The sequence below is a fragment of the Ammodytes marinus genome (assembly GCF_949987685.1).
Source record: "Ammodytes marinus genome assembly, chromosome: 17".
In the NCBI taxonomy this organism is placed as follows: domain Eukaryota; kingdom Metazoa; phylum Chordata; class Actinopteri; order Uranoscopiformes; family Ammodytidae; genus Ammodytes; species Ammodytes marinus.
In genome coordinates this window covers 7,141,537-7,168,415 of record NC_137221.1, presented here as the reverse complement: position 1 = coordinate 7,168,415, position 26,879 = coordinate 7,141,537, and the positions used below count along the sequence as shown (strand labels likewise).

The 26,879-nt window shown below is 39.5% G+C and overlaps 2 protein-coding genes across 2 annotated transcripts; one reads left to right on the top strand and one right to left on the bottom strand.

Moving 5' to 3' along the window:
• The first annotated feature begins 659 nt into the window (after positions 1-659).
• olah (oleoyl-ACP hydrolase) lies at positions 660-5,093 on the top strand. Its single transcript, XM_080045060.1, has 7 exons — positions 660-726; positions 1,038-1,168; positions 2,631-2,769; positions 3,189-3,288; positions 3,797-3,966; positions 4,115-4,197; positions 4,422-5,093. Exons 1-7 carry the CDS (start codon positions 704-706, stop codon positions 4,562-4,564), a joined length of 789 nt encoding a protein of 262 aa, XP_079901186.1. The 5' UTR covers positions 660-703; the 3' UTR covers positions 4,565-5,093.
• Positions 5,094-5,980: 887 nt separating this feature from the next.
• LOC307264411 (sodium/hydrogen exchanger 3-like) lies at positions 5,981-26,861 on the bottom strand (the record flags this gene model as incomplete). Its single annotated transcript, XM_080045822.1, has 18 exons — positions 5,981-6,300; positions 6,859-6,942; positions 7,039-7,093; positions 7,459-7,638; positions 8,021-8,144; positions 8,865-9,016; positions 9,432-9,561; positions 9,638-9,708; positions 9,797-9,886; positions 10,224-10,426; positions 10,669-10,889; positions 11,389-11,566; positions 11,793-11,871; positions 12,085-12,245; positions 12,716-13,018; positions 21,245-21,615; positions 25,778-25,842; positions 26,808-26,861. 18 exons carry the CDS (start codon positions 26,859-26,861, stop codon positions 5,981-5,983), a joined length of 2,841 nt encoding a protein of 946 aa, XP_079901948.1.
• Positions 26,862-26,879: the final 18 nt, after the last annotated feature.

Genomic DNA, 26,879 nt, shown 5'->3' with positions numbered 1-26,879 from the left:
GTGAATTCAATGCATCATTATAAATAAAAAATCATAGATAGTAAATAAAAAATAAATAAAAATGTAATAAATATATTTAATATAAAATTATGTTATATGACAATTTTTCATAAATACAATGTACTTTTGATTTTGATACTCTAAATAGGCCTTGGTATTTCTGATGAGGCTGCTCTGAAGGCATTTACTTTGAATAAAATGTTGAATACTTTTAAATTAAAAAGAGTATTTTTGACACCAAATTTCCGGTATTGCCTTCTTAATTTTCTGTCTAACTTGACGAGGCTGGAGCTCCCTCCTCCTCCACCACCGAGGGAAATCCGTCAGGAAATACCAACTACAGAAAACAACGTCACTTCCGAGAAACTTTTTTTCCCCATTTACGTCAAATAACCACTAGGTTGCTAATAATGCAAGTATTGTACGTTTTATATCCATTCACATCCATTCAGATTTTAACAGCATATTATTTTAAAAAAAATATATATTTACAAAGTATGACATGATCCAATAAATAACACAGTGTAACTTACTTCAAATTATTTTTATTTTTGCCTGAACATACACACTCCACACTGTAGATGTCTCCAGAATCCATGGATAGGATTTTACAACAGCTCCCTACGTAGACCATAGAAGAAAATAACCAGGAAATATAACACTTCTGCATGAAGAATATCCACTGTTTTGCTCTGATAAGTTAATGGATCCTCAAACAACACACAGGTATGCCTTGACATCTGTACAATTCCCCCTAAATGTTCAAAATCATCTTTGTATTAAGGTTGATAGTTTTGCTGGTCTTCCAGAGGTATTGCATGTGTGACATCTCATTTAGCAGAAGTAGTAGAACAAACTAAAGTCCCAGCTAATGTGAATCAGTGAATTACAGGTGGAAAATAGCAATTTAGTACAAATAAATACATCTTCCTTTGCCTTAAACAAGGTTAATGTTTATTTTGTGTACACTAACCCTGTTCAGAAAGAGTAACATTAAATGGCATTAGTCTCATATCTTCTCCTCTATGTTGAAATAGGATGGACAAGGTGATCAACTGTTTCAAGAAGAGACCGGATGCAGTGAGCAGGCTGATCTGCTTCCCATGGGCAGGTGGAGGGTCCATACACTACGCACGCTGGGGCAATGTCCTCAACAGCTCCATAGAAGGTAACACACACATACTGTCTAAGTCAGGGGTGTCAAACTCATTTTGGTTCGAGGGCCACATACAGCCTCTCTGATCTCAAGTGGGCCGGACCAGTACAATAATGGCAAAATAACGTACATCAACTCCAAATCTCTAGCTTTGTTTTTCAGTAATATGCTTTATCACTCAGTCTACATTTGTAACCTACATTATCACGGATCACAAGGGATCTCTGTACCCCCCAGGAAATGTCTTAGTAAAGGTTGCTGCTGGCCATGGGAATAGGAGGTGCGGCGCGCAGCGCCGCAGCAAAAATTTGGGGGGTATTTTGCTCAAAGATGCCAATACGCACTAATGAAATAAACAACTGTTTATTTGAATACACAAATACAACAGGCACTGACGTTACAGTTGTCCAATTTTGTTTACTATATGTACAGGGACACATTTTGTGCAAACATGCAGACAGTACAAAATAAAATTTAATAAAAGTGCAACTTCTACTATTTTGATTTATTTTTAAATACAGAGGTTATTGGTTGTTTTGGAATTCGTTTTTCCCAATTTAAAACATAAAAATAAAGCAGCATGGAAAATTAGGAAATAAATCTTGTAGGCCTACACTAGCATGCTCCTGCTCGTTTTGCACGTGCAGAGCCGCGGACACATCGCGCTTGCTAGTACATTAATTGTTCAGCACTAAAAATAAAAATTGTTTTATTTATTTTTTATTTTTTTGGTTTTTACTTTGCCATAAAGCACTGGAGGAAACATTAATAGCGGTGAAGCAAGATTGCCATTTACCATTTCCCACGTTGCTAAAATGTGCTTTTTTTTTATTTAGGCTGCCCCCTAGCGGCTGGAGTGAGCATTTTGGTTATTTCTTTAAAAATTCATATCTCCTCACAGGAATGGGCTAGAGACTTACTTTTTTTTTTGAAATGCTCATAAATGTGTGCTCTACAAGTCGCGGGCCGGATTAAATCATCTCGCGGGCCGCATCCGGCCCGCGGGCCGTATGTTTGACACCACTGGTCTAAGTGCTGCAAACGTTTACCTTTAAAGGTGGAGTCAGTGATTCTGCAGAACGCTTGTCTGTATTGTGTGTGTTTGTCCTGAAAATAAATCAGGTGTTAATATACTGCCTATGCTCTGTAAACTGGTATGTAAACTAAGTGTACATTCCATTTTACAGATGCCTAGGTGGTGTTTTAACTCAGTATTTCTTTTTTCAGTGCACACACACAGTATTGTACAGGTAGGGAATCATGAGGAGATATTCACTGATTTTGACGAAACAATTTTTTGACAAGCATTCCTCTGACTCATCCTTTAATCTGTGCTGTTTGCTCTGAATTCACAATATCCTAAACAGTGATGTAGTCTTTTAAATAAAGCAAGAAGAGGGGAATTATGTGTAGCAAGGTTACAGTATGTTTCATTCATATAGACTGTATATATTGCTTTCTTTGTCATGTTCAGTGTTTGCTGTCAAACTTCCGGGCAGAGAGGCTCGAGCGAAGGAGCCTTTCTTTCAGGACATGCAGCAGATTGTGGACGAAGTGACGACTGCTTTGTTACCGGTGCTGAGAGAGAAGCCATTTGCTCTGTTTGGCCACAGGTATAATAATAATTATTATAATAAGTCAACTTTATTTCTATAGCGCCTTTCAAAACCAGAGTTACAACGTGCTTCAGAAAAAATACAATATATGTTTAATAATTCATAATAATTTTAACAATAAACGTAATAATAATTCATAATCATTTTCGTGAATCATCGGCAATTAAAGCCAAATACTCAAAATATACTATATGAAGAACAACATTAAAAATAGACATTAGCCTATAAAACATCATAACAAGGCCATATATATCATATATTGATATTGTGGTTGATATAATAAGTCCTTTTATGAGTAACACCATAGCTGTCATGACAACACAGCTCAATTATCTTTTTTTGTGTGCGTTTCCTTTTACATTCTACCGGTTACATCTTCTTAGTTTTTTAACGTTCAAACTTTTGTCTGTTTTCAGTTTCGGGGCCTTCACCAGTTTTGCCGTTGCCGACGCTCTGAAGACACTGCACAACCTGGAGCCGGTTCACATCTTCCTGTCCGGGGCCTCTGCACCTTATGTGAGTTTTTAATTGTATTTTCACCAGGATCATCCACTCTGTATAAATCAGACTATCAGCAGAAATACAAGTACCTCACTATCACTCTTCTCACCATCTTTTGAAACAGCCTCTCGTCTTTTTAAAGGTGCACTATGTAACTTTCGGTGTGTCAGAGAAGTGAAAATCTCCTTAGATATATTTATCAAAACTGAATAAACAAACTTAACTCACAGGACAATTTTAGGGCGACTGTGGCTCAGTAGGTAGAGCGGGTCCGATGATCAAAGGGTTGGAGGTTCGATCCCTGCCCTGCCACCTGTGTCATAGTTGTTGTGTCCTTGGGCAAGACACTTCACCCACCTTGCCTCGTGTGGATGTCGATAGTTAGCCTGCTATCGGTGTATGAATGTGTGTGTGAATGGTAACGTGGGAAAGGAAAACAGGTCTCCCTTGCAAAAGAGTCTTCGGTCTCAATGGGATTTACCTGTATAAATAAACGTCGTACCCTGCATATGTTTTCTTTTAGTCAGAGATCCGTATCAAAGCCCCAAAGAGGAGTGACCTCTCTGATGAGGACTTTCTAAAGTGGATGACTTCTATCGGAGGAACCCCTCCTGAGCTGCTGTCCAACCCAGACGTCCTGAAGCTCTTCCTACCGGCACTGAAGGCAGACCTGCACATAGTGGAGAACTACAGGTAGGATAACAGTACCTTGACTTTGTTGCTTAATTTAGTCTGGATTTTAACCAGTAATTTATATCAATTTGTCCTGTTTTATAATTGAACGTAGTAGAGATTGTAGTATCATGTTTGTCATGACATGAGTTTCTGACTTTTTCTGCAGGTGTAAAAAGCCGTCCGATCCTTTCCTCTCCTGCCCGGTCACATGTTTTGACGGAAAAGACGACGTGCCTCACGACTTGCAAGGTCAGTCCGCCTGATTATGACACACATCCATCAAAAAGTGTCCTAGAGAAAGACACATTAACTTCCCCTTTATGAACTTGAAGCTAGAAAAAAAAATGCAGGAAAATGTCAATAATGCTCCAAAATGCAAATCAGACTATCAGCAGTGTCTGTGGGTGTGCAGTGTAACTTGTCTCCATGTTTGTATATAATGAATTTGTTTTATTATTTGATTTATTTTCTAGCCTGGAAAAGCATCACGTCGGGAGATTTCACCGTGCGGATGCTCGATGGATCTCACTTTTACCTGAAGGAACCTGGAAATGAAAAGATTCTTTTAGACTATGTCACAAAGCACCTGGAAACGTCAGGAATGGACTATTTATGATTAAATATACGTACAGTATACAATGTATGTTGTATATTGATTACTTTTTACTAATTAATTCTGATGGAAATTGATATTGTATATATTTCAGAAGTGTTACATATTGTTTAAACTTGTTACTAATTTAAATGCACAAGTGTCTTAAGTCATCCAATACAATGTGATTGGTTCCTCTTCTGTCAATATCAAGGCTGCAACTAACAAATGATTTTATTGTTTACATTATTTTCAGGTTTTTAATAGGTCACTTTAGCCAGAAGATAATGAAAAAAGTTTTTTTTAATCAACCTTATTTTTATGTATTAGGTACATCAACACAAGTTCATTTTCAGATAATATAAGATGGAAAACTGTAAAAAAGAAAACTTGAAAAAAACGAATTAATCAACTCTATTACTGGATGATTTTTCTACAAATGATGACATGACTAATCAGTGTGTAACTGAATCCACATTTTTATTTCTAAATCCATATTTTAAAGTCATACAGTTCAAAACAACATTGAAAGCTACATAAAATATGCTGCTGTTCGCCGGTGCAACGATTTGCAATGGTGGGAAATGTCTACACAACTTCCCTTGTGAATAAATATATCTATCATATAATATCTATTATACATGTGAACATTTTTACAATGGTATTTTAGGAAGGTACCGCTCTGAGACAAATGAGAAAACAATTTTTTTTTTTTTAATTTATCAGATTATTGAGTTGGAATTATTTAAACAGTAATTTAATTTTATAATCTTTATAAACACTATTCATAAATATCTACATTAAAAAAAAAGCATCACATTCAGGGAGAAGCTACTCCACAGGGACTGATTTATAATGTCGGAGGAGTTGTTAATTATGAACCAAAGTAGAAAAATACGACAATGTTCAACACTGTGCGTACAGGGTCTCAGTGAGGGGTGAAGTTAAAGCAACAAGAGAAGCTGCACAAAGGTTATGGGACTGTGAATGTTTTGTGTAGAAAACCCAGGAGTTAAGATTAGTTTAAACAGAGGCACGGAATAGAAAACATTCCCCGGTCAGTATTTGTAGAGAAGAGGGTGCAAAGTCTGAGGTTAGTGGCTGTTTCTTTGGGTGAAGGTGAGAGTAAGGAATGAGGAGGGTGTGGGTTGCAAAAGTAGTTAATTTCCTACCCTGATATATTCCTGTCTTTTTATCAATTTTTTTTCTCTGAAATGTAGTATGGCCCATCTCTCTCTCTCTCTCTCTCTCTCTCTCTCTCTCTCTCTCTCTCTCTCTCTCTCTCTCTCTCTCTCTCTCTCTCTCTCTCTCTCTCTCTCTCTCTCTCTCTCTCTCTCTCTCTCTCTCTCTCTCTCTCTCTCTCTGGTTAAGTGCTGTGTATTTGGGTAAAGTGAGTTGCTGTAGGGGTGGGCTGGATGATGCTACATATTGCCGCCATCCTTAATGAGGTGGAGGGCTGGGTGGAGGTGGTGGATATATTGGTGTTGGTAGTGGTGGAGGCAGATCCTCGCTGTCTCTCTGCTGTTGTTGTGCGTTGGGATGGTCTGTGAGCATGAACGAGTCGTTGGAGCGACCGCTGAGGCGTAGGGACGCTAGGCGACGCAGGTTGCTTGGAGTCCATGGCAACCGCACCTGGGCCCGTTGTGAGGGAGCAACGGTACCGCAGTCAAGCTCCATCTCCGCCAGCCACGGAGGGAGATGAGCCGGAGCCGGAGCCATCGCGCCCAGGTCAGGCATGAAGGCCGGGTTCTCAATGCCAGCTGGATGAGAGTGAAATGAAAGATATTGGTCTCAGTATAATAAATATTAATAATATAGTAAATATATATGAGATGATTACATTGTTAAAACTGATGGATGATTGTGTAAGCAGCGTTTTACTGTTGCAGCAGGTTGAGGTGATGTAGTCTTCCGGAGAGGCGGAGCTACTTTAAACTAGTTTATATACAGATAGGTATTTAAGTCCAGCAGTTCCAAACTTTCCAAATGATCAGATAAGTTGTTTTTGGACTTTTCTCTTTAAAATGTATTATTTTATAGTACATACATCAAACAGTTATTTACATAAAATCCTCTGAAAGGTTCAGAGGGGAAATCAATCTTAGAACTGCTACTAACTCTTAAAACTTCAGGCCCTATATTGACCCATGGGGCAAATAGTTTTACCGCTGAAATATAATATCATCAGCCACAGCGGACATTTCTTTCCGGAACGAGAAGGCTACTTTTGACTTTTGCCTCAGTAGGATGTTGAACTTGTATTAGTAGGCTAATAAACTTAGTCCTGTAGTGTGGACAGCATATTCGATTTATTTTACCTCCAGGTCTGTAGGTGACCCTGGGGAAGGAAGTCCCCGATGCCTCATAGCCAGAGGCGGTGTCTCCCTCTGAAAACTCAATATCTACTAAAAAAAATTAAAACAAAAATGGCTTTAATTAAGTACTTGGACAATTCTGGACTTGTGTTCTATTTTTACTACAGAAGAACAGATACAAACCTTCATCGCCCAAATGGTAGCTTTTACTTTTGTCCATTGATTTTCCATTTGGCATCTGCAGTAGTAAGAATATAGATTTTTATTCATCAGTCACATTCTAATTACACATATTTTGGCTACTAGGGCTGGGTATTATTCACAAACTTTTTTACGAGTCTATATAATATATTGAATATAATCAGTATAATCAATTTGTTAAATCTTCTTTAACAAAATAAACCAAACAACAAGAACTGTGCAAAATTGTCATTTAAATCAGGTTAGGCTATATCTGATCAAAAAATAAGTTAACAAGATTAAATGAATTTTGGTGGCTACCACAAAAGATAATGAGGCTCAATACTAAGCTTTTGGCTAAATGTAAAATTCCTTGATTGTTAAAAAATATAATCTAATAATAACGATGTCTAAAGTCCTGACCCTTTGTGTTGGCTGCTGGTCTTTCTTGGTGTGCTTGTTGACCGTCTTAAGTGCAGCGACGCCCATCTTAGCAGACTTGAAGGACTCCAGTCGGGTCCTCATGGTCCTCTGGAAGATCTCCTGCACCTCGTTCTCATCTTTGTTGAGATCGAAATGACTGCGGCTGTACCGGTGCCGGTGCTACGAACCAGACAGAGAAATTAAAAAGTCAGTAGCAGAACTTTTGAACAGATTTCCATAGGCGTTTTTGATAAGACAAGATAAACTGTTACGGTAAAAAAAAACAGTGGCTTTTGAAGTTGAAAAAGATAAGCCAGATGATGTGTATTTCTGCATTACAAAGAGCATCTGTAGGGTTGGAAATAAGGAGGCGAGTGGCTTCAAATGACAGATGATATTGTGTTGCATTATGATTAATGTACGAAACAGCATTTTGGGGAGTTTGAGGCATTAAGGATATCTTTACTAATATACAGTATATTTTTTTTCCCCAATGACCTATGGTAGTGCAACACAAAATTGCTGTAGTGCCCTTTACATATTACGAGTGTGGTGACGTTACCTGTTTTCTGCCCTTGTACAGATGCTGTTGCAGCAGGTGGTGAGAGTTAACGTCCTCTGTATCCCTGAAGCCCGTAATGTTCTGCTCGTGCATCTCCAGGCTCACTGACGGTACAGGTTCTCCTCTATAGCAGGGAATAATAAAGTCAGTTATTAGCGTCCCCCTAGAGGCTCAGGCCTCGCAGCGTACCCGGGTTCGAATCCTGTCCGGGTTGTTCTATGCATGTCAATCCCCTTTTTTCCCCATTTCCACTCTATCTCTCCAAATCTGTCTAATAAAGAAAAAAATCCAAAAATAATCTTTAAAAAAATGAAAGATCATTTAAAATGTCTACTGGTTTGGTTTGTTTCCAAGTGTGACACAAAATGCTGTGACCGCCTGTTGTCACCTGGCGGCAGTGTCTGAGCTGGAACAATGTAAGTAAATACGGTATATAAATAGTCAATCAACAATATTCTTCAATATGTATTAGTTATCTTATATCTACATTTCGACATTTTCAAATGCAATTCAAATAATTAAATGCTGTAATTTCTGATTTGATCAGTTCCTGTTTTTTCTTAGTTTTTTCTTAGGTGTTGTTAGTAGGCCTACTTCATGTACTTGTCTGTTTGTGGATAAAATTACATAATAATTTATTTATTTTAAATTTTTTCATTACATTTTTCCTTTATTTATCCTCGAAAAATCTATTGAGGGGTGACCCTCATTTACAATGACGTTGAGTAAATTATAGTAATTATAATGTAAATTACTTTGTGCTTCTCTTTGGGAAAAGCGAAAAGCGCTTTATAAGTAAAGTTTGATTTGATTTTATGTAGATCAGGTAAACGTGCTGGCTCACCTCATATTGGACGGTGCAATGTTATCAAAATCGTTTAACGTGTCAGCCGTGATGTCGGGCATGACTTCTGAGAAATCGTCTCCAAACTTTTTCTTGAAGTCGATGAACGAGGTTTCGTTGCGGACAAACTCCAGGGAGCCTCTACGTTCACCCTGCAACACACACACCAGACAGATCGCTTTACTATCCGCTGGATCTCCTCTATGCGATTCTGGAGAAAGGTCATTGTCAAAATATTTTTTTGTCAAAATCAGTGAATATCTCCTAACGACCTGCTACCTGTCTCTACCATGTGTGTACTCAAAAATCCTCTGTTAATACACAGCCTAGACTCTGTAAATGGGCATGTTGCTAGCTACATTGGGCCCCCTTTGTTTACAAAACCTTTGTTTACATACCAGTTTAGTAGTATTTAGTGTATTAACACTGAATTCTTTTTTTAGTACGCACACAATACGTACAGGTAGGTAGCAGATCGCGACGAGATACTCACTGATTTTGACAACAAGCGTTCTCCAGAATCGATGACTTGTCACAACAACAGTGTATGCAGCGTATGACCCTCACCTCGGCTACGTAGCTCATAGCATCTTTGAGGTTCAGCTGATGGAAGACGTTGAAGACGTAGTCGCGATTCTTCCTCGATGACGGCTTCATCAGAATCCTCGACATCCATTTATCCTCAAAGTGATTCCACCTTCAGAAAAATACATCATTTTAGCTTCATTCAAAACGTTAAGAAATACCAATTGTTCGAAATTGTCTTTACATACTTGTCCCTCATGTAGTTATGTCCTATTTGTCCCGATACGTCTTCTATGGCAACCAGCATGTGATCAAACACCTAAACAACGACAACAGAGATTATAGTTTATTATAGTTGGTGTTTTTGTTGTTCGTAAGTAAGTTGAATGTTTAATTTTGAGGCTTACCTTGCTCTGTAGTTTCTCTATGAGAGTGATATCGGTCGATGAAGCTTTCTTTACTTTAAGCCAATTGACAAGAGGTTTCATAGTCATTCCCTGCAAAAGAGAAGGATTCAGCAAAATATTTTTTTTTTAAAGGCTGCTTTTTGTTTTGTCTAGAAAAGCTGCTAAAAAACAATACTTATATATTTATTTTAAAGTAGCTACGAGGAGCTTTCATTTCTTGTTGATTCTCCAAAAGTGGTGGAGTTACCAGAAAATACGACCAGATAATAACTATATAAAAATAGTGTTGTTTTTGTGCTGGTGGTCTTGTTTGCTGTTACAGGTCATTTATGATCAGCAGAGGAAAAATGAGACTGTCTAAAAAATATATATAAAAGTTCCTTGTAGAAGGTTTAATATCTTTGTAACAAGACAGAACAGTGATTACCTGCAGAATGACAGTGAAGTAGACCACGATGAGACTAGTGCCGACCATCAGATTCTTCTCCTTGATCTTGTTTTCGTCCAGCATCGTGGCCAGGCCGTACGCCACAGCCCCTCGCAGGCCACCGTAGCTCATAATCACCTGATCGATGAACTCCACCGGGACCAAACGGTACTTGTTTAGGATCCAGGTGAGGAGAAAGACACCTATGGTAAAACATGCAAACACATGCACAGTCTGTTTTTAAGACTAGATAGATAGATAGATAGATAGATAGATAGATAGATAGATAGATAGATAGATAGATAGATAGATAGATAGATAGATAGATAGACAGACACACAGTTTTTCATTTCACATAAAACACAACCCCCTTTTTTTGTAGCCCCACTCCAACTAGCTATATTTCAAGGGCCATAAAAACAGACATCAATAGATAGAATCTCACCAATGAATCGATAAATGAAGATGAATAAGAGCGTGAGGAGGATGAAGCCCGTGTTCCAAACCCAGAGGTTTTTATCGATGGCCGAGATCCCGAGGAACACAAAGATGATGGTTTCTGAACCGTTGGCCAACACCTTCATGACATATCTGACCGTGGAGACGGACCTTTCATCCATGTTTGCGTTGATGTACTTCTGGCAGCACATGCCACAGAAGACGATCCTACAGAACAAAAGCACATAATTCAACATTTTAATGACTCATGCTTTGCTCTATAAATCCCTCTACACCTGTAATAACATGGACATAGAAATTTTTAAATAAACTAGAAAATTCCCACATAAATTTTAAATGTGCCTGCCTCTAACCGCTTGCCTGGCATTTGCGATGCCCCCTTTTGAAATTGATTGATGATTGGACAGTTGGTAAAAGAGTTATGGGAAATTAGCAGATAAGTCCCACCCTTGAGAAGACGTTTTGCTCATGTTTCTTGACCGACGTTGCGGAACATTTTGTCAGTCCCCTAAGGCTGTATACTAAATTTGGTGTCGATAGGTTGAAAATCCAAAAAGGAGATGTCTGTTTTTCTTTTTCTGGCCTTTCAAACATTGATTGTGTTTTTTGAAATAAATGGTTTTAGCATTTGTGGCGCCCCCTATGGGATGGTCTTAACAATTTTTTTTTGTTCTGGCAGGCACATAATGAGATGTTTTTTACTCACGAGAGGATGGCGGACAGCGAGAGCATCTCCGCGGTCAGATAGGAGAGGTATCCCAACACGAAGACGAAGCCCGGCTCGATGATTTGGATCCTTCCGGTGAATCTGGTCAGAAGAGAGATGAGCAGGCCGAACACAAAGCCAACCAGGGAACCGCCAAACGCCACCACGAAGAAGGAAACTGCAGAGAGAGAGAGATGACATGTTTATACTTAAAGGTGCTCCAAGGAACTTTCAGTTTTGGTTCATTCTTGCACCCCCTTTGGACAAAAGCGGTAGTGTTTTTACGAAGCCAGCTGTGGTTCCTGGGAGATCGTTTATAGAGCTTGACAGGCCCACAAGCTGTTACCTCACATGCACAGTTACATTCTTTTATATTCAATATACTAATAAATGTATTTTCTTACTTATTCCTTTGATGATCTCAACAGCATCTATTTGGGATCCGCCCAAGGACACGAACGAATCAAACACATTGAAGAGCACCTATGGGAGAAGGAGTACATTCGAAAAATCTAGATAATGGCAGAATTGGATAAATGGATATGATGAATTGACACGCTATACAGTATTATCAATGTTCTTTATCTTCAGATTCTGTAGTGTATTTTATGTACCTAAACGTAGTTTTGCGATCCGCCATAAAACCCAGAGTAGAAGAACACGAAGAAATGTTGTGTAGCATAGCAACATACTAACCACGGTCACACCGTCATTGAGCAGCGACTCTCCAAACACCATGATGAAGAGAACCTCGTTGACGTGAACCTGCTCAAACACGGCGATGACGGCAACGGGATCCACGGCCGCGATTAGACTGCCGAACAGAAGGTACTGCAGCAGGCCGATGTCCAGATCGCCTACAACACACACACAGACACAGACAGACACACACACACACACACACACAGACACACACACACACACACACACACACACACACACACACACACACACACACACACGAGGTACAATAAGTTAACATTGTCTTTATATGGCTGAGAACGAGACTGCAAAAACACAAATGTATGCGGACAACAGCGTAATATATGTGCATGCCAAGTCAAAGTATCTGACTGCTGCCAAACTCTGCTACAGATCAGATCACCAACTGGCCAAACTGTTCCTGCCTTCAACTTAACGTAAATAAAACTGTAGTGATGTTTTCCACAAATACACAATGTAACGTGACAATATCCAGTTTCAACAAGAAATGAACCACAAAACTGAACAACCCTGAATAATTGTTATGCCTTTTACTGTAAGAGGATGGAGGGGTGAGGGGGGGCAGCCTGCTGAAGTAAAATAAAGTCAGTGAAGTCCCGCTTACCCATGGCTCCTCCCTGGTGACACCCCCATAGCGACAGCCCCAAGCTGGCAGCATTCCAACAGGTCCCGATGACAGCATAAACCAAGATGGCCCCCATGTTGCTGAAGAACAGTTTGTTGGGCATGGCGTAGCCCGCGTCCAGGATGATTTGAGGCAACAGGAAGAAGAAGAACACAGTGGGAGTCAGGGTGAAGGTCTGCACCTGGTCCGCCCCCCAAATGATTCCCCCCAGAACGAAGCCAAAACAGATGAGCAGCGCGCTCTCTGGGATAATGTTGGTCACATGGTGGTTGGACTCGATGACTGGGGGAAAAAGAGGAGAGGGATAGTTATACTAAACATAATCAATACTTACTTCTTTTATCATTCTTACTGTTGATGTTATTATAGGCCGTATAATTTCTATTTTGTGTAGTATATGTACGCTTGGCATGTTCTCTACAATTGTCATGCCAATAAAGCCTTTTGAATTGAATTGATAGTTGTGAGACTTTCTCTAGAGCGTTCCCACACAAGAACCAACAAGTGTAGATTCAAAATAACCAGTAAAATGAATGAAGTTTCTTAAAGCTATAGTGTTTAACATATATTGCCCCAATGTGGCATTGTGAGAAATTACAACAACACTCTTGCGCATCTACATGGGGTAAGCTTTCGGTAGACCTGTAAGAAATAAAGAGAGTTGTTTTGAGCACACACTATAGCTTTAAGATTTGGGGACTGCATGCATGTCATTTTGGGTCCGGGGGCTGAGAAAGTTCAAAACGCATTGTATTATAACTAAACCATAAAACCAGGTTGCAAAATGTGCCAATGATCAACTGTTGCTCCCGACTGAAAAAGTGTCACTTTTTCTTCAGGGCATATGATTAACCAGCAAGGTGCTAAACATAAGAGGTTATGAACTCTCTCTGCGTAACTAAAGAGAGACATTTGCTTAAGGCCACTTGACCAAGTGTCACTAAAGCATTTTTAATAATCAAACCGACTCAAGTGTTTGATTTATTTTTCCATCACACTCATATGTTCCGTTCAAAGGTAGTTGAAGATTAAAGGCGGAGTCAGCGCTTCTGGATAATGCTCAAAATCACTTTTGGTCAAAATCAGTGAATATCTCCTCATGATCTGTTACCTGCTCGTATGTGTGTGTGCTGAAAAAAAGATCTAGTGTTAATACACAGCCTAGGATCTGTAAATGGCATGTTGCTAGCTACAGTGGGCCCCTTTAGTTTACAAATCCTTGGTTTACATACCAGTTTACAGAGCCTAAAGCTGCCTCCACCTTAAAGTTAAGGAAACTTTGGATGAAGTTCTTTCATATTTCAATGCTGTGTTTATATTTGTGAATTTGGATAAATAAGAGAGAAAGCTGAAACATTCTTAAACATCAATTTCAATGACTTTGCAAGTACTTTCCTGGCCCAATTCCCACAAATTCAAGGACCCAACACGGCATAGTTTGAGACAAAGATTAGGATTAATTACTGAGTAAATTTACAGAAGCTCACAAACATCATTTGACTTCAATCACTCGTGCTGCACTTGGCGTCACACCTTCTCGAGGTAGATGGCGTGGTGAAACAAGGACATTCAGGCGGTGTGAGAAATTTGCAATCAATAGTGCGTAGCCTATTTACTAGTGTTACAAAAAAAATCTAAATAATTTAGGCTACTTCCATTTTCAAATCTGATAAAGGTGTAAAAATGTACATATAAAAACAATATTTTAGCTTATTTTGTTTAGAATATCTAACGCCTTTTAGGAAAAACTAAACATTTCAGAAAAGAGTCAGTCTTCCATGTGGAGGATTAGAGTTTTTCCAGTTTGAAGGCAAAACTAATACATTGTAATCATTGTACAATAGCTGGTTTAAAAATAGCTCAACAGTAACTTCTTTGACCGAGGAATCTGTCGGGACTGCAACAATTTATAATAACAAGTTGACACTTCACTATTTGGTCTCATCTGAACAAAAGCATAAGATTAACAGTCAAAGTCATGTATTTTTTATGCCAACAGGTCCATATTAACTAAAACATACGAACATACCTTTGTTACTTATTTTCTATTCATTTTTACTTATTATTACTAAACTATTTTACTTGACATTTGTATACTTATTTCATTATGCCTTTAACTCTGCTGCACTGTCCCTTATGTCATGTTGTAAACACATACATGTACCCCCTGAATATAATATCTTTGTTGCATGCACATTTTATTTCCTATAATATTTTTTTACATACCCAATTTAGACAAACCAGCCACCAATATCCATAATGCAATGAGGTAAGGGGTCTGCACATGGTGCCACTTAAAGGTCACGATAGGTATTCCTGTGAGGAGAGTAGAGCTCTGGCCGTGTCCCGTCTGATTCAAGTTTGAATTGGACTTCAGAGGTTCCGGAAGAGCTTCTCGATGCGTTAGCGCCACATCTCCATTCACCCCTTTGATGAGGTAGACCAGTAAAACTGACCCCAACAGCCACAGGTGAACATATCCACAGCGTTTCATTTGATCAGATAAAAACATTAATTAAAAATAGATTCAAAAAAGGGAGGTCACACTCCAAAATAAAACGTCCTGCGTCTCGCGCCCGTACAACCTCAGATGTCAAGGAGGTGAAGTGTCTGTACCAAGGCAAGAATTAACTTTGTGTCACACTCCTGATCCCTCCTTTTTTGTGCTTCTTCAGTCTTACTCACTCTGGTTTACCATCTCCACTATCTCCTATTATCCTTTTATTTTAACATTCCATCTTCAGTCTATCTCAATGTGTGACTTTGTGTCATCATCCCTTCCACAGCTTGTGTGGTCAGTAGCAGTGCAGTAGTCACTTCAAAAAGTCCTGAGTCCTCAGCCTTTTATACAAACAGTCTCTCCTCTATAACCAGGTGTGTGTGTGTGTGTGTGTGTGTGTGTGTGTGTGTGTGTGTGTGTGTGTGTGTGTGTGTGTGTGTGTGTGTGTGTGTGTGTGTGTGTGTGTGTGTGTGTTGAGTTGGAGGATTAAAGTGGGAGTAAAAAATGAAAGCTTTCCTGTTATTCAGTCACATTTCAAACGTTCACCGGTCATTGCTTTGTCTGCGCTTTCCGGTGTATATGTGTGTGTGTGTGTGTGTGTGTGTTTGTGTGTGTGCGTGTGTGTGAGTAAGTGATGGATCAAAGGTCATTTGATAGATGTTGAATGAATACCTGTGAGTGTTTAGGAAAATTTCGTTAAGCTTTTGCTGAGAAATGATTGACAATGACGTTTCTCAATCCTGGTTAAAAAGACTCCTGGTCCCTTGACATGATAGATGGGAGAGAGCTGTCCTGTAAATTAACTATCTCTATGTAGTGGGAAAATAGATGATTTTATTGCAAATCAAGATAAATCACACTCACAATATGTTGATTGTGGGATATCGTGAATCGTGTGTCTTGAAAAAACTTTGTAGTTCGCTAAAGTAAATACATTTGATTTCCTGATATATAGATAGCTACTGTAGATAGATAGATAGATAGATAGATAGATAGATAGATAGATAGATAGATAGATAGATAGATAGATAGATAGATAGATAGATAGATAGATAGATAGATAGATAGATAGATAGATAGATAGATAGATAGATAGATAGATAGATAGATAGATAGATAGATAGATAGATAGATAGATAGATAGATAACTAGACTAACATAGACTAGTTTCGTTATGAATGGAAGACAAAGGACAATAGCCTCATTGGTAGGATGAACTGGTTTGATGATTCACACGGGCACAGGTGTGTGAACCAACAGGTGTGAACTAAGAGTTGCTCATATGGAAATAAATTGCATAATTACATTTTTGTTGGTGTATGTAATATATTAAAACAGCTATATATCCGATAGGCACCCCATTGGTTTCTGCTGTGACGTAATGCTGTAAATCAGGGGTTTTCAAAGTGTGAGAGAGTGAGCCCCCCCTCAGAGAACAAATTTCAGTTGTTTTGAAAGATCTTTTCATTATTTTACACATTTTAAACATATTTTTTAAACATTCAAAACATCTTTGTGCGTTTTTAAACTAATTTTTTAAACATTTTAACATTAACAATTTAACTTTATGTAAGTATGTTTTTGTTTTGCTTTTTTTAAATACATTTGAACATCTTTATCCAGTGGTTTAATCCTTTTATTTTACCTTTTTAAAGTGAAATGCATGAATCTGGTGCACTTTGAGAGGAAAATTAAGAGGCTAAATCTGAGGAATTTTGTGTGAACAAATAATTTGGAGACACTGGGTCGGATGAATTAGAAGCTATTGGAGAAGGACACATGGATTTTTCATAAAAATATTAATTTAAAACTAGAAATCCCGCGGAGATTTGGAAAGTACGGGCCGCCCCCGCGCGAATCGGGGAAGGAAAAAAATCACGGCCGACCCCCGCGGTCCCAGAGGCTTTACCGTAGAGCGACGCGAGCCGCGCACGTCCGACAAACGATGAGTCGATCGGAGTCGGGGGGAAAGGGGCGTGGCCTGGCAAACATTGCGTCGGCGAATGACGGTTTTCGCATTTGTGGCGCCCCCTGTGGGTTAACCTCGACAAGCTTAGAGGGACACGCCACCGCATGTCTTCCGCACGTATCCTGCGAGTTTCACGACGATAGGACCTACGGTCAACGAGTTATGGCCAATTTGTAATTAAGCCCCGCCCCTGCGTAAACATTTTAGTGAATGGCGGCCATGTTTTCCAAGCTATCCTACTGATATTTTTCGGAGACGTGCGTCATAGTCCCCCGGGGCTTCTTGAGACATTTGGTGTCGATAGAGTAAAACTGGAAAAAGTTGTGGTTAAAACCCTGTTTTTCACTTTATGCTAATTAGCCGAAAATATTTCCAGGGTGACTTTTATGGTCCAAGAGGCTTTTTTGTAGAGCACCCTATCATACAGCCGTGTGAGAAATTTCAAGTCAATCGGACTTACGGCGTGCGGGGCGTGGCCTCTCAAACTTTCTTCAGTCTAGGTTTAATTATAGCGCCCCCTAGCGGAAATTACAAAAAAATTCTGAGAGGCTATATTGTAGAGCACCATGAGCTGTACAAGTGTAATCAATTTCAAGTCAATCGGAGTCGGGTGACTTTTGTGGCGCCCCCTATGGGTTAATCGCGATAAGCTTTGAGGGACATGCTACCACATGACTTCTGCACATACCCAGCAAGTTTGATGATGATAGGACCTATGGTGAAGGAGTTATGGCCAATTTGTGGATAGGCCCCGCCCCTGTGGCGCCCCCTATGGGTTAATCGCGATAAGCTTCGAGGGACATGCTACCACATGACTTCTGCACACACCCAGCAAGTTTGATGATGATAGGACCTATTGTTAAGGAGTTATAGCCAATTTGTGGATAGGCCCCGCCCCTGTGGCGCCCCCTATGGTTAAATCGCGATAAGCTTAGAAGGACATACTACCACATGACTTCTGCACATACCCAGCAAGTTTGATGATGATAGGACCTATGGTTAAGGAGTTATGGCCAACGTGTTATTAAGCCCCGCCCATTTGTGGCGCCCCCTTTGGGTTAATCTCGATATGCTTTGATGGACATGCTACCACATGACTTCCGCACATACCCAGCAAGTTTCATGATGATAGGACCTATGGTTAAGGAGTTATGGCCAACGTGTTATTAAGCCCCGCCCCTGCGTAAACGTTTTGGTCAATGGCGGCCATGTTTTTCAAGTTGTCCTACTAATCTTTTACGGGTATGTTTATTGTAGTCCCCCGGGGCTTCACGAGAAATTTGGTGTTGATACAGTCAAATTGCAGAAAGTTGTGGATAACACGCTGTTTTTCACTTTATGCTAATTAGCGGGAAATATTCCCTGAAGAATTTTTATGGTCCCAGAGGCTTTTTCGTAGAGCACCCTAACATACACCTGTGTGAGAAATTTCAAGTCAATCGGAGTTACGGCGTGCGGGGCGTGGCCTCTCAAAGTTCTTTCAGTCGGGACTTCATTACAGCGCCCCCTAGCGGAAATGGGAAAAACTGTATAATAGCACACCCCGTGGGGTGGGGACGCACGTTGTGTGAAATTTTTGCGTTTCTACGTGCAACGGTGTGGGAGGAGAAGCAGCTAGAAAATGTGAGGAAGAATAAGAAGTAAGAAGTAAGAATAAGTATGGTGGAGAGTAATAATTACGGGTCCCCTGTAAACAGTGGACCCGTACTTAATAAAATATTATGCAGGGTCCTCTGGGTTGGGCTTGGAGCTCTTTTTCTTTAACAATACATATTTCCCTGTAATATAGTGAATGCATTTAAATGAAGTGAGAGGAACGAAGCAGTAGAACTCTGTTGTCCAGCTATCTTTATTTCCACAGACAATGCTGAAATAGGCTATATTAATAGACTATACATCGTGCATGGGCAACTGAAGTCAGCCCCATTTCCAAATGTTTTAAATAAACTCAACACACACTGTGCATGGACGTGAATGTGACGTGATCAGTTAACCTCGGATTATCTCCCAGATGATCTGATTAAATTATTAGGCTATTAACTATCTAGACCAAAACATTGTATTCCTTTTTTATAGGATAAATTACATTTGCTTAATATGATGTTAATATCAAAAACACAAACTAAAATTTTTTTTAAAAATCACATATTCATCCTCGCCCCCCCTGCCATAACTCCGCGCCCCCCCGGGGGGGCGCGCCCCACAGTTTGTAAAACCACTGCTGTAAATCCTCCTTGTAAGAACGTTTTGCTGCATGGTCGAGCATGAAGTCTGGTGTTCAGCCTTATTAACTAATGACCTAATATATCTTTTTTGTACGGTGGCTGGTCTTTAACGGGAAACCTTTCAATCATTTCAAAGTGGTTTCGGCTCTGTGCACAGTTTCAACAGCTACAAAGAGAGGTCAACTTCACGGTGAGAAAGTTAAGTCATATAATATAGGTTGTTTCTAGACTGGAAGTTTCAGTAGCTGCAGGATTGTTGTCTGATTGTTTGTAAGGCTGCTACAAAAAATATTTTTACCCAAGGAAATGTGAGTGAAAAGTATTTCATTTTACTGTATAGTCTAGTTATTCATGAGTATTTACCTTACGCTTTCCACCTGAGGGGTCACCTGTTGGGAGTGAAAAGGTCAGAAACACCTGTCCGTCAGTGACAGTAAATGTGATAGCCAGTGGCAGCATATATAAAGAGAATGGAATCGGGACTAGAACGGACCCTTGTGGGACACCACACGTAAGTGGGGCCGTTTCAGACGAATGATCCCCCAGGTGGAAAGAGAAGCTCCTATCTGTCAGGTATGATTGAAACGACTCGAGTGCTGTGTTCTTTTTTTTCTTTTTTCATCCCTACACAGTTCCCTAAATGTGATAGAAGGATTTTTTTCATCAATGGTGTCAAAAGCAGCAGATAAGTCTAAAAGTACTAGAATGTCAGAATCCAAGAGTCGACAGTTAAAATCAGATGGTTGAAAATTCTTAAAAGAGCAGTTTCAGAGCTATGGTGAGGTTTAAAACCAGACTGGAACTTCTCATGCACATCATGTGTAGCTAAAAAGGTTTGGAGCTGGGTCCAAACTACCTCCTGTAGGACTTTTGACAAGAACGGCAGTTTTGAAATGGGCCTTAAGTTAGAGAGAACAGAGGGGTCGAGGTTTCTGTTTTTTTACCCGAGGTTGCACGACAGCTTGTTTGAAGGCAGCTGGAACACAACCTGATAGAAGACAGGTGTTTATCAATGTGTGAATAGAAGTGCCAACAGTGTCAAGATATAATGTAAATGCAAACAGGACTGTAACATTTTCAGTCAAAACTAACTAAAAGTTTGCTAGTTGTGTCTAATTACGTTAAACGGTATGGATACCCACACAGTCATTTTCTGCATCATATACAGACAACCACAGTCCTATATTTACTGTACGCCAGTGGAGGTGTACACAAACATATGCACACACACACACACACACACACACAGACACACACACACACACACACACACACACACACACACACACACACACACACACACACACACACACACACACAACACACATTCATTTACATTGTCCATATTGCCACAACCCATTTGCGTGTGTTGTGTATACATTAAATACATATAACCTTGTTCTTTGATCTAAACAGGACAAGTCAAGCACTTCATCAGGTGATAGATTTAACAGAGGTCAGGCCCCTATGTATTAGCAATACATTTTTTTCATGTGTGTATTTAGTCCCGATTCAATCAAAGCAAATGAAATTGATGCATAGACATCTTAAAAAACTTGTATTGTAAAGTGATAATGGGCGACAGTTTCTGTAATAACCCACTCACAGGACCATGAATTAATAGATGTGTTTCAAAGACCATGTTGCAACCAAACCCTAAACGTGGGAATGGGTTTGTGTGATACAACAATATATAATTCAAATTATAGAGATTTCTACCAATACAGACTGAGACAGTCATCAATTTCAACCGTTTTAGGCTCTGAGCTGTATAAGATGGAGCTCTTCAGGGGAAAAGACTTATTGGGACTCACTGAGTTTGCAGAACCAGCTGACCAGGATCCAGAGGGCCACCAGGTACGGGGTGTCGACGTGGTGCCACTTCCAGCTCACGATAGGTAGAGTGGTGATGGGCCCTCCGCCATGTCCAGTTTCTTCGTGTCCAGTTTCTTCATGTCCAGTTTCTTCATGTCCAGTTTCTTCATGTCCAGTTTCTTCATGTCCAGTTTCTTCATGTCCAGTTTCTTCATGTCCAGTTTCTTCATGTCCAGTGTCTGTGTTCCTGTCCTGTCTCAAGTCGGTCCATTGCCCGGTTTCGGAGCCTAAACTTGAGTAGTTACCATGATGATCGGTGCTCGCCATTTTGCTGTGTCCTATGTTATCATCACTGGCCAGGCTCTGGCCTCTGGACACCATCAGCAAAATGATGCAGAGAAAAAATGTAAATCGCAAAGTGGCTTCCATGTTTGTTGGGGGAAAAAATTGTTTCACAAACTCAACAGTTGCAGAGGCTTGTTGATGGCTTGGGTCGACATCAGATTGTCTGGGAGACTCTTATTCCTTTCGCTCTCAGCTGTCTTTCACTTTGACGTCCACATCTTAATCTGACCTAAACATTGTGGCCCCCCGCTCGTCTCTGACCATGCATACACCTTTTTACAGCAGGTGAAGCTCAGCCCACACTGATACTACTCTGTCTCCTCCTACTTTGCACCCCGACCAGCTAGTTTGGCCACTTAACTACATGGGAGTTTTGATGCTTTCCTCATTGACTTTGAATGCTTTAAGCAAAGAAGCGTCAAATTAGAAGAAATTCCTCGTTTGAAAGGACTTTTGAAGTCCTTTTTCAAACACACTTCAGTATTCATATTACTAAACTAAAGAAAACTTCTACTAAACTAAATATATTTTGGTTTAACAGTTTCATATTATTTATGTTATGGTTAATCAATAATGAATGAATAACAAGTCCAACCATTGTTTATCATGCATCTTCTGGAAGAGCAAACATTTCCCTGTTGACGTCATTAGGGTTATTTCAGCCTGGGCTTAAAAAAGTTAAATGCCAAGACAAGGGGCATGGAGTTTGAGATATTTGCTATATTACGCACTTAAAGTCAGAATATCTCAGCCTTATGTGCTTTGCTATTGACCATTTGCTTATATGGTAAGACTGCCTCACACGTCTTTGTAATGATTCATCCATTTGGGCCAGCAACACAAACACTCACCAAGGTTTAGAGATATTATCTAAACCAGTGACCAGAGGGGTAAAATGGGCCAACTCTTAGGGATCACAAGGTGATATAAGGTAACACAATCAGGAAAACCTGATGTCAGGAAGCCAGTTTGACCCATTTGTCTCCCTTATTTGAAAGGAGCGCCTGCACCTACAACATTCCCTCGTCTTGCCACTGCACAACAGTGACTGTGTTGAGCCTCCATGCTTGTGTGTTTATGTGACAGAGACTCGCAAATGAACCTTAGTTTGGACATGCCGTTTTCATTTCTGTGAGCCATTAATCAAATTTTGTCAAGCTGCTCTGCAAAATTCCTGCAGTTAAAATGTAAACAGCCATATAAGCTCCTATCTCAATGGAAGGAACCTCAGGAATCTTCTTCCATTCTCACTGTGAGGAAGGGCAAACAATTGGGACATAGAGGAAATTTTCAAACAGGGCCTTCCCTTTTACTAAATTCCCAAAGAACAAATGTACATAAGGGAGTGTTTTCCTCCTTACTTGTTTCCTGGTGTTTGTCTGATTGATAAAAAGAGGTGGGGATGTTCAGTGAAGAAATAAAACCTTCTATGTACTTGCCCTTTAAAGGTGCAGTGTGTAACGGGAATTGGCTTTTTTCAGAATAGACTTGGTAGAAATTGAATTTATTATCCATAAGTATGTTTTGATTGGTGTATAATCGCTTGAAAATAAAAGTGTCCCGAAAATGCACCTTTTGGAAGACGATGGAAAGCACTATTGAGTAAATCACTGTAATCGGGATTGGTTTCCCAGATTTGCACCAAAATCTAATCAAGTTCTCGGTATCACATGGACAAACTTTGAAATCTGTGTACAAGTGTTGGAGATGTTCTGTATCGATAACCAACAAAAACAGAACAACATTTCTGAAGCCGTAACCCTAGCCCCCTTTCTTCTAGCCTGCTACTATCACAAAATACTGTTCTCAACACTTCAGACCACAGTGAAACCTGCACAGTCCGTCCCATGCTGGTATGTTCTTTGTACTCGTTTTAGGACACCTGCATGGACTCCAGGGGGGTGTTTGCACGGCAGCTCTGTTGACAGTTTATGCGTAATGGGAAGAAACCTGTATCTAAGGTCACTGTGGGTCAGAGGGTCTTTTTGAGGGCAGCAATCCACAATACACATTAGCCTGTGATTTTGACTTGGCATTTTGACTTGGCCTATCCCCTCTCAAGTTACCACACTTCGGAGGGGGTCAGGCAAGAGGAAATGTGCTGAAAGAAACTCTGATAATCATAAATTACCTGTAACAGCAAACGAGACCATCAGTGCAAAGAAAGACGTTTTTAAATAGTTTTTATTACTGCTTTTGGTCTGGTCGCACACCCAGTCCGATTTTCGGTTCGCTCGTGCAGGCTCTATGGTCACATATCCATATTGGTCGCAGATTTCAGTGTGGCGCAGCAACGTGATTTGAGAAGCCTATCCCTCCAGGTGAGGGAAGGGGACGAGGGCGTTGCCAAGCAACGTGTATACAATTTCACGAGAGCGAAACTAGACTGCAGTGTTTACTCCTAAATGAATGAGCGGTTGGTACTAACACAAAGTTTGCTTTGGTTCACCATCATCAGATAACCATTATCTGAAATAGTCATTATTTACAACAACACAAACACATTACCTCATTGTGATCCATACTAACTGCCGTCTCTCGTTCATTCGCTTTCTGTGAGGACACGTAATCTTTCAGCTCCGTGAGAGAGAGTAGTTAGGTGACATTGCTGCATCAACTCATTGCAATCAGGTGTGTGTGGCAGTGACTGGCATTAGTTGATGCAGTGTCAAAACCACTCTCACGGAGCCGAAAAGAGTCCTCACACTTTCAACACACAGACATGCACTATATTGCGCCCTTCTCAGGTCACACTCGCACGCCTGGCACGCGTTAGAAAACAGCTTTGCGACAGCGGGCGTCGTAAAAATACTACCGCTTTTGTCCAAAGGGGACACCAACGTGCCATCTTACTCGTAGTGGCTTTAAATAAATGAATATAATATCATCATAATTACATCTATGGGTCACACGTACATAACAAATCTGATAATCGTCTGTACAAAAGTAGCAATAAATAGTTGTTTAGATATTTCAGTCCAGACTTCGGAACAAAGTGGTTTGAGCAATCGTCATCGCCTTCATGAGGGACACGACTTAAAACTGCAAACATTTGCTGGTTTTCATTTCTTAAATGTGAGGGTTTGAACAGTTAAAATGTTGTTCTAATAGTGTTGATCAGCCGTATGCTTGCTGCTCAATGCATGTATGTACAATGATACACAAAGCTTGGAATGGACACCAGACTGCAAACATTATGTCACTGTGCCATGAAAACGTATAATCATGAGTATCAACATATCATCATGAGTATCAACTTTCTTGGAAAGGTTACGAGTGAAAGTGCCGAGTCACGGAGATGAGGATACATCAATGAGTCAAACAAAAATAGAGCCTTCTTTTCCTCGTTCTATTGTTCAGTTACAATTTGTAAGGGTTTCTATTTGGATTAAGTCTTCTCTGAGACAAGCCTTATTGATTTGACAGGTTTCTGGTTACAAATGTCAAGAAATTACCAGTGACTTTGCATTTAAAATATATATATATATATATATATATATATATATATATATATATAAGTGATGCTCACACACACCACAAAAGAACTTGAATGTTTTGTTGTTGTTTGTGCCAAATTTTGGAGACTGTGAAAATTCTGGCATGACAAAATAGGACAAGATCAGGATGGATTTGTGGCTTTAAAACACAAAACAAAATAAGTGGGATTATCCTTCATATTTTCCAGGAAGATGCCAGTTGTATCTGACAAGGACTTCTTCAGTAGTCCGAAACTTGACCGAGCAAATACAACTGTATGTTTCCTAGTACTGAATGTAGCTGTTAAGCAGAAGTCTCTATATGTGTATCTGCCCCACAGTCTGTTTATGGTGTCAAATTTCAGATGAAAGGATGTTTAGTAAGAGCAGTGGAACCTGCATGGACATCAAGACGGATGGCAGCGTTTAGGTTTACGGTTCGAGTAAAAAACAAATAAGTGTTGAACCAACAAAGGATCAGTGAGTTGACATTTGATACACGTTTGCAGTAATATGATATAATGGAACTTCAGCACTATTACTTTTATTGTTGTATCACTAAATATAGACAATTGCATACATACTGTGCAATCAGTGTCCTCATCACCACAGCCAATACATCATTAAACAACTGATAGGATTCAGCAGAGAACGTGAGTCATGATTTCATTTTTATAAAAGTGATATTAGGCTATAAGATTTGTAACTTACCTCAGGAATTTCTCCTGCATATTAAGCGTCTCCTTTGAGGAAAACTTCAGGTTGTCCTTATGATGCTGTTCAAGACAAGAGGGAAAATAGAGGAATTTGTAAAAAGTATTCTTTGTTTTTTTTTCATTTATTAGTGAAACCGATAGACCTGAAATGATCGTTTGGAATATTATCTTACAGTTTTTCTGTGGTAAGATATACAACGAAAAATATGAGCTGTACGTTCATATTTTAACCTATAACCACGTATTAATCATTTAGTAGATGTCAGACAAGACCAAAAGAAAAAGTTACAACAAAGCATAAGGGGACAAAGATATCCAATCTTTTCTATTTAACTGTATGAGCTCTGACAAACAGCTGTGTGTCTTCCTCAGAAACATGTCAATGCCAATTGTTCTGGTTTATTGGGTTTATTATTTTAATGCTCTTTAAAAAGGGCTTTTTAAAGAGCATTAAAATCCTAGTCCAAAATCTGTAGCACAAAACTTCACTGTCCAGTGTTGCAAGTTAATTGATGGCCACTAGAGAGTCTCATAGTGTCATTCCGTGCACAGAAAATAGTGCAGGAACAAACCATTCAACTTTAAGAGGTCCCAGTCGTGAAATGAATGGTAATGATTCACCACATAGGCAAAAAAAAAAAAAAAAAAGTATGATGTACTACAGTTTACACACATTTAACTACAATTGGACACATGGCTACTAAATGATTTATTTGTTATATTTTATATTTCTTTATTTTGGAATTTAATTTATGTTTTATTAGTAGTAACCTAGTAGAATAATGGTTATTAATTTAAAATATGAATTACAGAAGGCTTACATTGCATTAGCCTACCTTTTTGTAAGGGGCTTGCAGAAAGACTGATGTCAATATCTGAGAAGATAAATTCAACTCACCCCAAGCAATAAGAGGGCATCTTTCCAATATTTGTATCATCAAAATCTGAACCTGATTCATATAATAATACACTATACTATTTAATTTGTGAAAGTGTTGGCTAACTTGTTGATTAATTATGCTAACAGGCTCGTGCACGTGGGTGTCCTCCTCATCTCCATCACGTGACGACATTACCATGACGTTAGTGGGCGGCTC